The sequence below is a fragment of the Macaca thibetana genome, chromosome 5 (genome assembly GCF_024542745.1).
Source record: "Macaca thibetana thibetana isolate TM-01 chromosome 5, ASM2454274v1, whole genome shotgun sequence".
Lineage (NCBI taxonomy): Eukaryota > Metazoa > Chordata > Mammalia > Primates > Cercopithecidae > Macaca > Macaca thibetana.
The window spans coordinates 15378037-15391075 of NC_065582.1; the positions used below are offsets into that span (position 1 = coordinate 15378037).

The 13039-nt window shown below is 35.0% G+C and overlaps 1 protein-coding gene across 2 annotated transcripts in view; it reads left to right on the forward strand.

Annotated features, from left to right (window-relative positions):
- Positions 1-11223, forward strand: part of GLRA3 (glycine receptor alpha 3) — a 176111-nt gene extending 164888 nt beyond the window's left edge. For both annotated transcript variants that reach the window (XM_050789937.1, XM_050789938.1), the window contains one exon: positions 5278-11223. In XM_050789937.1, coding sequence (XP_050645894.1) covers positions 5278-5556 — 279 coding nt within the window. In that variant the 3' untranslated portion in view covers positions 5557-11223. The remainder of the gene's footprint in view (positions 1-5277) is intronic.
- The last annotated feature ends 1816 nt before the right edge of the window (positions 11224-13039 follow it).

Below are 13039 nucleotides of genomic sequence, written 5' to 3' on the forward strand. Positions count from 1 at the left end.
AGTGTGACCGTGATACCTACTATTATAGCTGATCTTTTGCCTCCTTCCCTGCTCAAGCAGTTTCTCTTTCAGTCTTTATATTGCTCTCCTGTTCCCCAGCATATTACTACATATTTTGCTCTGGCATCAGGTAATTGCAAGAAGTTGTGTTCACTACCCCCATGACAATTCATCTTTAACCATAGCACAGTCATAGCATCCCATTGAGAACTGGGCAAGGAAATCCTGGCCTTCCAGTCAGGCTGTTTTGTTTCAGCTGCCTTAACTGATGGAGTAAATTTAGCACCGTATGTCAGTGCCCTTTGTTCCTTTCCCCATTGGCACCGTAGGATTTAGCTTCTGAGCTTAGGGGAGTCCACTGCCAAAACTAGAACAGATTTCCATCCTCCCAGCAGGTGATAATGTGCCGGGAAATCGTTCACAGAAATCCTGTCAATTTTTGCTGTGTTCTTTTTGTGTCTTATCAGCCACCTAAAGAGAGCTTATAGATGTACCTCTGGCCATGATCTTTCTTCTGAACACCCTAGATTTTCTTCTCATCAGTAAAACCTAGTATAGCAGCTACAAGAGTTAATGTACCCATGAATCTAAATACCCTCCTGCCTTCCCAGAATAAGGGCCACATGCCTAAGGACTCTCCTAACCCAGTGCCTACCTGAGTTTTGGTCGGGAGATATGGTTTGGGTAGGCTCCTTTCTGACTGTCGTATGGCCGCCCCAGATTTGCTGCTATACTTCACATATCTACTCTTCTGTAGAGGTATTACATTTCACAGCAGTGAGAGCATCAATCAGTTTCCCTTCACAGCAGCGATTGATTGATTGATTGATTGATTGATTGATTGAGTTTGAGATGGAGTTTTCACTCTTGTCGCCCAGGCTGGAGTGCGATGGTGTGATCTTGGCTCACTGCAACCTCTGCCTCCCAGGTTCAAGTGATTCTCCTGTCTCAACCTCTTTAGTAGATGGGATTAAAGGCATGTACCACCACGCCTGGCTAATTTTCTTTTGTATTTTTAGTAGAGACAGGGTTTCGCCATCTTGGCCAGGCCAGGCTGGTCTCGAATTCCTGACCTCAGGTGATCCACCTGCCTCCGGCCTCCCAAACTGCTGGAATTACAGGCGTGAGCCACCACACTCAGTCCTCAGCATGGATTTATACTGCCCCACGCTTCACCTACCCTAAAAGGGGTCATTGAAATTACACCTGCCAGTAATTCCTGAATGATAATACTGCAGCAGATTGGGGGTTAGCATTCACACCAAACATTACTTTTCACACTACAGCATCCAAAAACATGTTATTAGCTCCTCAGTCAATTAAACTAAAGATCCAGGAAAGCATGAATTCCCTAGAGAACTGCTACCACTTCTTAGCAAAGTGACCCAGTTTCTTTATGCTTTGTCCAATTTGGTAGCTACTAGCCACATGTGGTTATTAAGCACTAGAAATTTAGAGTCTGAATTGAGACATACTGTGAATGTAAAACACATGCCAGGTTTCAAAGACTTCGTATGAAATAGAGAATGAAAACTATCTCATTTTTTACTTCAATAAATGTTGAAAAGATATTGTGAACATACTGAGTTAATTTTTTTTTCAAACTGAAATTATTTTGACCTGTTTCCTTTAACTTGTTAAATGTAGCTAATGTAAACATTAAAATCACACACATGGCTTTTATTTGTGGCTCACATTATGTTTTTATGGAACAGGGCTGCACTATAGTCACTAGTTTGCAGTGTCACTTGCCTGGAGTTGCAGAAGGGAATATTAAAATTAAGTGCGGTGTCCTTCCAAGTACCAACTGGGCTTTTGTTTTCATCTTGAGCTCAGGTCATGAAGCTGCTTGCTTTACTGGCTGTGTCTTTCCCTTAAGTAGTTCGTTTCATGAGGATAATTTTTTTTTCTTTTCTTTTTTTTTTTTTTATTTTGAGACAGGATCTCTCACTCTGTAACCCAGATTGGAGTGCAGTGGCACAATCTTGGCTTACTGCAGCCTCTGCTTCCCGGTTCAAGCAATCCTCCCACCTTAGCCTCCAGTTAGCTGATCCCACAGGCGCCCACCACCACACCTGGCTCATTTTTCGTAATTTTGATAGAGATGGGGTTTCGCCATGTTGGCCAGGCTGGTCCCCAACTCCTGAGCTCAAGCAATCCACCTGCCTCAGCCTCCCAAAGTTCTGGGATTACAGGCATGAGCCTCCACCCCCAGCCCCAAAAATTATTAATAGGAAACAAGGAATTAACGGTCTCTTGAGCCACTTTCCCCTCAGTTTTATCTCACCGATCATCCATCTACCAATTCAACAGGGGATAAACCTGTGCCATCCAGATTCCAATAGTAAAATTCAGCATGTTATTTTCTGTAGCACTTTGACTACCTCAAAACCAGGTTGGATCAGCATTAGATTCTCCTCAGAACTCCCTCCTGGAACATTTGGTCATATTGAGTCTCAAAGTTTGAAAGCCTGGTCAGCTTTTGTCCACCACTGCTGAGATTTGGGGTTCCAATTGTCATACAGACTCTCAGAACACCCATAGGCTTTAATCTAACCTTATGTTCACTCAGTCTCCTAGGAGGACGTGAGGCAGGAAACCCATCAGGCCTCCAGCATCTGCCTCGCACAGGAGACTCAGCAAGTTCTCAAGAGCACAGCTTCTTTTGCCCCTCATCACACAGGACACATAGGTACAGCTGCCATGGACAAAAGTCAGGGTGTATACGATCGCCTTCACACAGAGAATCACAGCCTTTGTTCCAAACCACACTTGTACACCACCTAGTCACTTGGGCCAAAGATCTTCAGGCCAATGCACAGCTCCCCCAATGCAGGTGCAGCCCCTCACAGTAAATAATGCCGACTCCAATTCCCTCTGTAGCTTACCTCTATTGTTTTCAAGGAAATGATGCTTTAGGAATCAGGGGTCATTCTCAGCACTCCTGTAACAGCCCAGGCTGGATGTTAACTCTTTACTCACACTCGGGTATATGGAAAGATACAATTGAGAAAAATTCAATTGCTCACTAATATGTTAATTTTAAATAGATTATCTCTGTTTTGAGATGAGCAGCTAAGGTCTCTAAAGATTTTAAAATAAGTTATTCATAACAGATAATTAGAAAGGTAATCAATGAATTCTGCTTTACTAAGCACATCAGCTCTAATTCTGATATCTGAGCGTTTTGATAATGAATTTCTCAACTGCTTCCGTTAACATGTCAACACCTCATTGGAAATGCTCCCTGAGAAGTTATCTTTTGTCTTACTTTGAGATAGATTTTTTTAACACATAGGTTGCTATAGTTTAAAAGCCTATTTTATACTTCAACATTCAGCTGATTTATACACAAAATAGTGCAAATTACCCGGGTAGCCTACATTTTCCTTTAGAAATGCACACACCAGCATGATTTTCTGAGTTGTAAGGATACTATTTTAGCACTTACGTAAGAATGATTTAATTCCAATTTGTAAGATATGGAAAACTTTAAGGAATTTTCATGGATGCCAAAGAAATGGTAGTCTAAATGAACATGCTTATTAAAGAATACTGGAAAATTGATATTGATTTTCAATTTTTGCAAGCTTACAACAGTAGTCTCAGATAGTTTGGACTGTCCGTTTTTATTTCAAACTTGTGTCCTCAAAATTCAATTGCTTATATATTTTACAGTCAAAATACTTTCCAATAATCATATACTTTTGTTTTTCAGGTGGAATCATGTTACTTTCATAATTCCCAAAATAACTATTTTATACCTTACTGTATCAACTTTGGTCATCTTCTCATTTTAGAATCCATGATAACTTCTATTTTTTACTTTCATACTTTATAATATATTATTTATTGAGGAGCTACTTTCACAGAACCAACATAATTTTCTTTTTTTTTTTTTTTTTTTTTTTTTTTTTTTTTGCAGACAGAGTCTCACTCTGTCGCCCAGGCTGGAGTGCAGTGGCGCGATCTCAGCACACTACAACCTCCACCTCCAGGGATCAAGCGATTCTCCTGCCTCAGCCTCCCGAGTGGCTGGGACTACAGGCGCGTGCCCCCACACTCAGCTAATTTTTGTATTTTTAGTAGAGACGGTGTTTCAGTATGTTGTCCAGGATGGTCTCAATCTCCTGACCTCGTGATCCACCTGCCTCAGCCTCCCAAAGTGCTGGGGTTACAGGCACGAGCCACTGTGACCGGCCCATAATTTTCAAGAGTTCAAGCCAATTATTTTACCTTTTATATTATTATGAAAAAGTATTATCATAGGAGAGATATAACAATGTTATTAAATGTCTTCTCATCCTTTAGACCTTCAATTTAGTAATCAAATAAACCCTTACTCATTGGTAGACAGCTGCCATTACATTCTAAATAAATGTATTAAAGTAAATTATTAATTTGCATATAAGTTATTAAATACTATATTTCATAAGCATACTTCATTTATTATATATTATTAAATAATTTTTATTTAAATTTTTCTTTAAGTCCTTTTATTTACAAACATGGAAAATTATCTTCAGTTTGCCACATTTAAAAGAAATGATACTTTTTAGAAGAATATAGTAATAATAAATTTATGTAAAGTTTATGTTCTTAACATGAAATAAACTTCTGCCACATATAATTCACAATTTCAACCAAACCAATGTGCCTGAAAGGTAGTCGTATATAAACTAGAATACATGACTATCTTCTAAGTATTCCACAAAGGTTAGTGTAAAACAGAAAAGTAGCATACAGGGAGAATAACATAAACCAAGCAGTATTATGGAACTAGACTGTATTTTCTGAGGAATTGACTTCGAATTGAAAGAAAAAGCTTGAAAAGGTTTGTCTCCATGAGAAAGAAAAATTCAGTCAATGATCCTGGTATGTTCGTTCCCCTTTGACATCACACATTAGGCCATTTATACAAATAATGCAAAAAAAAAAAAAAAACTAGTTTATGAATATATATAACACAATAGATTTTATCTTGTTTTAATTTAGATATTCAAGCAATATGTAGAAAATATCAGAGTTTAGTTTTCCCATTAAAACATAGCCTTTGGGATTTCACATTTATTAATGGGCGCATCTATACAAGGCAGCAGGATGAATAAATAAAACTTCAATGGGGAATCAAAACCAATTCATCTTTATATGCTTTGGTTACCTTTTCCTTATATTAATGTAAATATTAATCGTGATAAAATTGGTTATGATTCTGAGATGCCTGTTATACAGGCTCTATTCTATTATTAAAGGGACTTGTCACATTTTCTTTGACAGGATGATGAGGTAAGGGAAAGTCGATTCAGCTTCACAGCCTATGGAATGGGACCATGTCTACAAGCAAAGGACGGCATGACTCCAAAGGGCCCCAACCACCCTGTCCAGGTAATGCCAAAAAGCCCTGATGAAATGAGGAAGGTCTTTATCGACCGGGCCAAGAAGATTGACACCATCTCCAGAGCCTGCTTCCCATTAGCTTTTTTGATTTTTAATATTTTCTATTGGGTTATCTATAAAATTCTTAGGCATGAAGATATTCATCAGCAGCAAGATTAAGTCTCTGGGGGCATGCAAGTGGGTCAATTCAGAAGAAAGTGTCTCTGCCATAGGTGTGTATGTGTATATGTGTGTGTGGTGTATAAATGATGACCATTGTATTAAAATGGTATATGGAAAAGGTTCGTAATTTGGTTAGCTATGCAAAGTCATGAGAGATAAGATTCTTTTAATGAATATAAAATATTTATTAGGGGATTCTATTTCATATTAATTCCCGGTGATTTGTTTTTTTCACAGTAAACCATCTAAGTGGAAGCTTTACTGCCAATGTGTTTATATGTTATATAATATCTCATAATAACAGACACGAAAACTACTTTGGAATTCCTTAATTTGTAATTCAATGCTATTAAATCATACAAAAGCAAATTTTGCACAGTAAATTTTATGAAAGGAAAGGGGGGAAATTATAAAGATAATAAAAACCAATAATTTGAATTTTAAAACTATTTTCTTATAGTATAGTTATGAAATGGGAAAATAATTAGTTACAGTGGGAAATTCACTCATATTAATGGAGGATTGTACATATAAATACTATTTAACCAATATATGTAATTTTGAAAATTTTTAAATAAGAGCATTAAAAGACTTTAATGGTTTGGAATACTAAATTTAATTGTTTAGAATAATAAATTTTCCTCTGTGCAAATTTAAAACAAATAACATAAGAGATCGTGTTACAGTCACAATCTACTTTTCTTAAACTTTATATCTCTAGGAACGAAGGTGGAAATATGGAAAACAACTTTGTTTTCAAATAAGTATCATAGCTATGTATTTTTAGTTATTGCCAAACATTGAACAATTCAAGCCAGCACCTTGTTTTTGTTAGACTTTTAATAGCTGCTTAACTGTGTGTGATTGTGTTTAATAATTTGATATAACTGAACAAAATTCAGTAAGACTTTTATATTTTAGTTTAGAATGTGACTTTAAAATTCAATGGGATTAAAGTATTTACATTTTGATAAAAATGAGTACAATGAAAACAAAAATGGATTCATGAAAGATTTTTTAATAAAAACAATTTTCCCAGCAATGTTTTATGGGTCTCAACTCCTATCTCCAAATATAAGGAGGGAAAGTTTTAATTTTAAATGATATAAGTAAGTCATTTCTATAAAGTGGGGACTGTTTTTCTATTTCTGAATTAATGATTTCAAAATCTAAGCCATTCGCAAGATGAAAATAATTTTAAATGAAATTTTTATGTAAAATTTTTCAATGACCCCATGGGAGTACTTCAACAACAACAGAGCATTAGTAACTTGTTTTTTGCAGTGTAATTGGGTGCAAATGTATGATAGAGTTCTTGGTAAACAGAACCAGACTCTGACTCTTTTTCAGTTTTGCTATTTTTTTTTTAACTATTTTTACCATAAATGTATTTGGGAAAGCTTTGGAATGCCTTTTAGGTATTTTAATTATTGGTCAGATGCACAAACTCAGTCTGCCAAATTGTTTATAGAGAAAACTTTAAACACTATGAAAACAATGAACTCAGATGTACAATAGAAAAGCCAGTTATTTAACGAGATGCTGTTTTCTGCCCTTCAACCACTCTCAAATTAAAAGCAAAAACTACCATTTAAAACTAAAACCTTTACAATGTTATTATACATCAGCTTATACAATTGTAATTTTTAAAAATAACATTTTTAAAAATAGTAAATGTTAAGCAGTTTTTGCTAGTAAAATACCAAGTTCCTCTCCTTTATAAGTAACTTAAAACAACACTATAAGGAAATAATATTATGTTTGGCATTATGTGCAAATGCCACAACTAAAAGAATTTGTTACTCTCTATGTACCCACGTTGAGGACTGTGCACGTGAAAATTAAACACATGCTTCTTCATTTGGTGTGTATTTAACAAAACCATGGAAACATATTCTTGTGCCAAAGATAGAGCAAGATATGTCATTTGTATTCCTTGAGAATTAGCAGGAGAGTTCGAGGTAATTATAAGCTACGTCATCTCGGTGTGTCTCTGAAATACCTGAATGTGTTTTTCTATACTTTCCACATCTTATTTCAAGTTTCCCAACATTGCTTAAGTGAATTCTGCCAGGAGCAAACAGAAATATAATAAATACAAACATGCTTACTTCCAAAAGAAATCCACAGACATCACTTGTTTCCATATTTGAGAATATTAAAAATGTGTCTTTTTTAAATCTGAAATTTAGAAAGTGAAAATACCAAACATGAGACAATGTTGTCAACAAGGACGTTGGTGCATTAGAAGTCTATCTCAAAATATTGTACTTTCCTTAGGCATAGTTTTCCTTTCCTATTACGTTTGTCACTGTCTTACTGCACTAAGAAAATACTTTAACAGCTTTCACTCACAAGGCAACAGTGACAACGCACATGTGGCTGAATCCAATATGTTTAAAGGAATGTGTCTCCTCCTATGAACTCTTATTGACCTTTTAAAACTGAAAAATTACATCGCAATTAGCATCCTGAGATAATATTTGCCTCAGTAAGCCCTGTGTCCAACCAGAATATTTCAAATTAAACCAACCAAAAAATTATCAATGATAAGAAATTAAAAACGTGTGCATATACATTAACTACTCTACACACAAATTGGAATTCCAATGTGCATATTCTGAAGTATTTTTAAATAGCCACATTAGAAAATACGGGATTTTTGTGTATGCAGTTTATATCATTTTCTTAAAAAGCATTATTTGTATCTCAATCATTGAAATATCTGGTTCCATAGCATATGAATTTATAGGCTATTTTATACATTAGCATATATGTTCTCAACCTTTTCTTTCTTTCCCAACCGTTAGAATTAGACGTAAACCATGAGGCTCTAGAACTTACTTTACAACTTTAAATAGATTCAAGAATCACTGTATTTGCAAGAAAGCTGAGGGTGTTTAAAACTTCTCTAACCCTTCCAAAAGTTTCTCCATGGCACTTGGCTGGAGAGCCCATCCAACTCTTGGTGGCTATATTAGGGAATCAACCGGGCTGTTCATCTTATTCTAGAATGAATTCTTATTCTGTTGATATAGTCCAATAACTTTAATCTTAATTTGCAATTATAAGTGCTTGTATATTTGTGTATCCCTAAGACATGAATTCATGTATTAGTTTATGAATACCCAGGATCTCATGGAAGGTAAGGGAAATTTTAGAAAAAAAATGAAGAAATGATCTAAATGTTTAACAGAAGAGAGCAAGCTGTTCACTATTTTAGTACTCAGTGCAACTTAAGTGGTTATAATATTTGAAAAAAGATTTAGATGTATCTTCCATACTATACACCCCTTTTTCTGAACATTTAATTCCACTTTTTAAAATATGCTTTTCTATTTCTCTCAACACAACATACTTCAACCTGCTGGTTACTTGGGAGGACTGAATATTATACTGGCAGCTAAATTTTTCTTTCATCTATAAAGTACACATTCCAGGAAATGGACATGAGAGAATACAAGAGACTTGCCAAAATTGACATAGAAAATACTTGCAGTATACTGTAAATGGAAAACAAAGAAACTGACAACACCACGATTCACAAGGGTCCCATAAAAATTTACAACACTCTAATAACAAAATTCTGAGAACAAAAATGTATCCAATGATCCTTAGACAGATAGCATTAACAGTCTTTGAGGTCATGATATCTTCTACTCCAAAGGTGATTCCACACTCTTTGCAACATAGATAATAGCATAAACTCCCAAAATTCATCAGTATATATGACCTGTATTTTTCATCTAGTTAATATTGAACTAGCAAAGAAAAGCAAACCATTCCAAATATAAGACAATCTGGTGTTAATACAATATATTAGAAGACATAGCGTATATGTTCACACGGATTCCCTCCTGCGAATAAAACACCCATAATACCCATTGTATCTTGTTCCTGAATTAAGAGACATCTGCCTCAGCAGATACATTGGTTTTTATTTTCTTATTTGTGTACTACAGTGGTAAACATAGCCATTGCAATTTTTTCATTGCTATATAAACTTTGCATGAATAAACAAGCAGTGTACACTGTAAATTGCATTAATTTAATTAACTTTAAAATTAAACTTTTATCTCAGCCCCCCTCCTCTTTATAAACATACTGATATTAAAAAGTGAACTTCCATAGGGAGACACCTGGTACTCCAATTACTTAAAAAGTAAAGTGATGCATATTCTTCCATAACAAAGATACTTACAGGCCATGTGTAAAATATAACTCCCTACAATTTAAACGGAACTAGGACAGGGAAAAATATCCTGGGGAAGCTTCTTTGAGATATAAGGCCAAGAGATATAATCCAAAGTTAGCAGCTAGGACCCACTTACCTGTTTTTTTTGGTCTACATTTTACATCTTAATAATGCCTTCATCTCTTCCCTTTCCCTCTCTCTCTCTCTCTCTCTCTCTCTCTCTCTCACACACACACACACACATTGGTAATGAGATGAATTCTTTCAGATTAAAAATACAAAGACAGAAAATTTTCCTAGACAAAGGTTCATAATCCTGTGACATGTTTTGCAATATTAAGTCATTGCTGGTGGAAAATATGAACCATGCAGTCATTCGATTTGGCCAGCTCTTGATCATGCAACAATCTTTTGCCTCAAAAACACATAAACAAAGCTAACTGGATCAAGTCTTTAACCCTTAACAATCGAATTCTAAAACACTATTTGAACCATTTTTGAAGAACAGCTAAATAATTGTCAGAAAGCTTTTTCAAAAGACAGCTAATAACATAGGATGACTTTGTAGTGTCCGAACAGGTGGTTTTCTCAGTACTTTTGATGGTTAACACGTAAACAAAGAGGAGAAATTTAAGGTGATAGAGTATTATTTTTCAAAAGTGATTCTGAACCCTGGCTATGTATTGGAATTCCTTACACATTTTAAAAATGCATACATATGCTTGGTATCCAATATAGAAGATTATGATTTAATCACTGATTAAACAAATATTCATTGAGTACCTTATGTGTGCCTGGCACTGTCCCAAGTGCTAAATTTATTATCTTTGGAATAAGATATGAAATTGTGGATGATTGAAAAAATTCCAAAACCGAGAGAATTGATGTGAGCTTACACAAGCTTGTTCTCTTAATAAGGATCAATTTAACACTTTTTAAGTTTTATAATTTTTTCTTTCTTCATGCAACTAATTTTAGTTGTCTCTCATTTATATTCTTAGAATTAAAAATAGACCCGGCCCGGTGGCTCACGCCTGTAATCCCAGCACTTTGGGAGGCCGAGGCGGTCAAATCACTTGAGGTCAAGAGTTAAGACACCAGTCTGGCCAACACGATAAAATCCCGTCTCTACTAAAAATACAAAAATTAACCAGGCATGGTGGTGGGTGCCTGTAATCCCAGCTACTCAAGGGAGGCTGAGGGGGAAGAACCACTTGAGCCCAGGAGATGGAGGTTGCAGTGAGCCAAGATCGCACCACTGCACTCCAGACTGGGTGACAGAGTGAGACTCTGCCTCAGAAACAGACAAATGAAAAAAGAATTTAAAATAAACCTTTGATGTGTTTCAGTTCAGCTTTCCTCTCAATGTCAGAATCTTCACTATTACATTATCCACATTCTCCGAGCACCCAAAGAGCAACTGGTAGCTCATTACTCTGAGGACAGTCTTCTGTTCCATTGTGGCATAACTCTAGATGATAAAAATGTTAATCTTCATCAAAAAATGACTTTTCCTTCCTAAAATACCAAGTAAGTTTATTGCCCTCACATAAGACAACCAGCATATATTTTCACATTTCTGTTGTCTGCGTTTAAGTTCAATCAACCCCTTATCACTAGCTTTATTCTTACTTAAACCATTCATGAGAGCATTGTAAGTGTTAAACAATGATGACACATTTTCAGACTTATAAATAATGAAATATAAAATGAATTATCTACATAGATAAATAGAAATTGATGAAAATTTCTATGTACATTATTTTCAGGAACTGTTAGTGTCTTCCTGTAATTTAGCAATAAATTTAAATTAAATATTTTTAAATTTATTTCAGATATGAAAATATTATATAAAACTCTACAAAGTAATATGAATTAAAAAAAAACTAGCAGCAAACCATATTAACCATATGATGTATTTTTAGAGTAAAGCTATAACAAAAGTACAAGGGATTAAGTTGTTTTATTTTGATGGCTGCTTTTTCTCTGGGGTGGGTTTAGCAATGGTGCCTTTGGGCAACCCCGCTCACATACACATTATCCAGCCTGGCTGGTTAATAGTAAGGAGTTGTGACTTAAATTCCAGGAAAGGATTCAGATGTGAAGTTATACTTGAATATGCTTGAATAATTTTGCACTTCTTCACTTTTTTCTCTATGAATTATTCAATGGTCATTCCTTAAATTTGTATTTTAATGTATGATAAATGATAATACTGGGGGGGAGTAGAGTGAAGTACACTGACATTCTACAGCTATAATATGATATGCTATGAAAAACAAAACAAAAAGAAAATGTGCCATATATTTTCCATGTACCATCTTTATATGATATACAGTGACTTCATTATTAGTGAGTCAAGTTGTTTAAAGAACTACCAAAAAAAGTATTGCTATTTTATGGTTTTTATGGTGTAAATTATTTTTCTGTCTTCTCGAGTCTTATGTCTATGTCAGTCTTCCTTGTCCAGATACTGTCATATTTTTCCAGGAAATTATACTGAACATATACTTAAAAATTTATGCACGATTTCATCAACTTGTTTTTCATTATATTTAGTTCAATTTTGCAACTAACAAACTCTCTATCAGAGTCATTAACCTGTGAACAGTATAAAGTATTTATCATGTAACTGTAGATAATTTGATCAGAAACAATAAAAATGAACACTTTTCAAGAATATGGATACCTCTTTTGTCTAATTTTTTTACAGAACAAATTTTACCAAAGAATCATGTTGTCTTCCTGACAAAAATCATATTCCATTCCTGTTCTCATGAAAACTGTTACATCTAGGATTACATAGTCGGTGATATATCATTCAAAGAAGTCTTAATATATGCATTTCATTATAGGAAAAGCACAGTGAGAAGGATGGTGAATGGAACTTTTCTACTAAGGACAGAATGAGAGAAGATGTGTTACTAACTAGAAAAATGACTTGGCATTAGTGTATTTTTGTAGTTTTTGTTTGTATGTTTGAAAGACTTCTTAAAATCTGTTTATTGAAAAAACCACTTTCACTTGACTTACCCGTACAGACTATTTCAAAAAGGAATACTCATCTTTTTTTTAATCTATAATTTCATCTTTCTTTTTTCCTCCACAGAGTTACATTGGAGGTTAGTGATAGAATACTAGTAAAGAAATAAGAATTTTTTTTTTTTTTTTGACACGGAGTCTCACTCTGTCACCCAGGCTGGAGTGCAGTGGCGCGATCTCGGCTCACTGCAAGCTCTGCCTCCCGGGTTCAAGCGATTCTCCTGCCTCAGCCTCCCGAGTAGC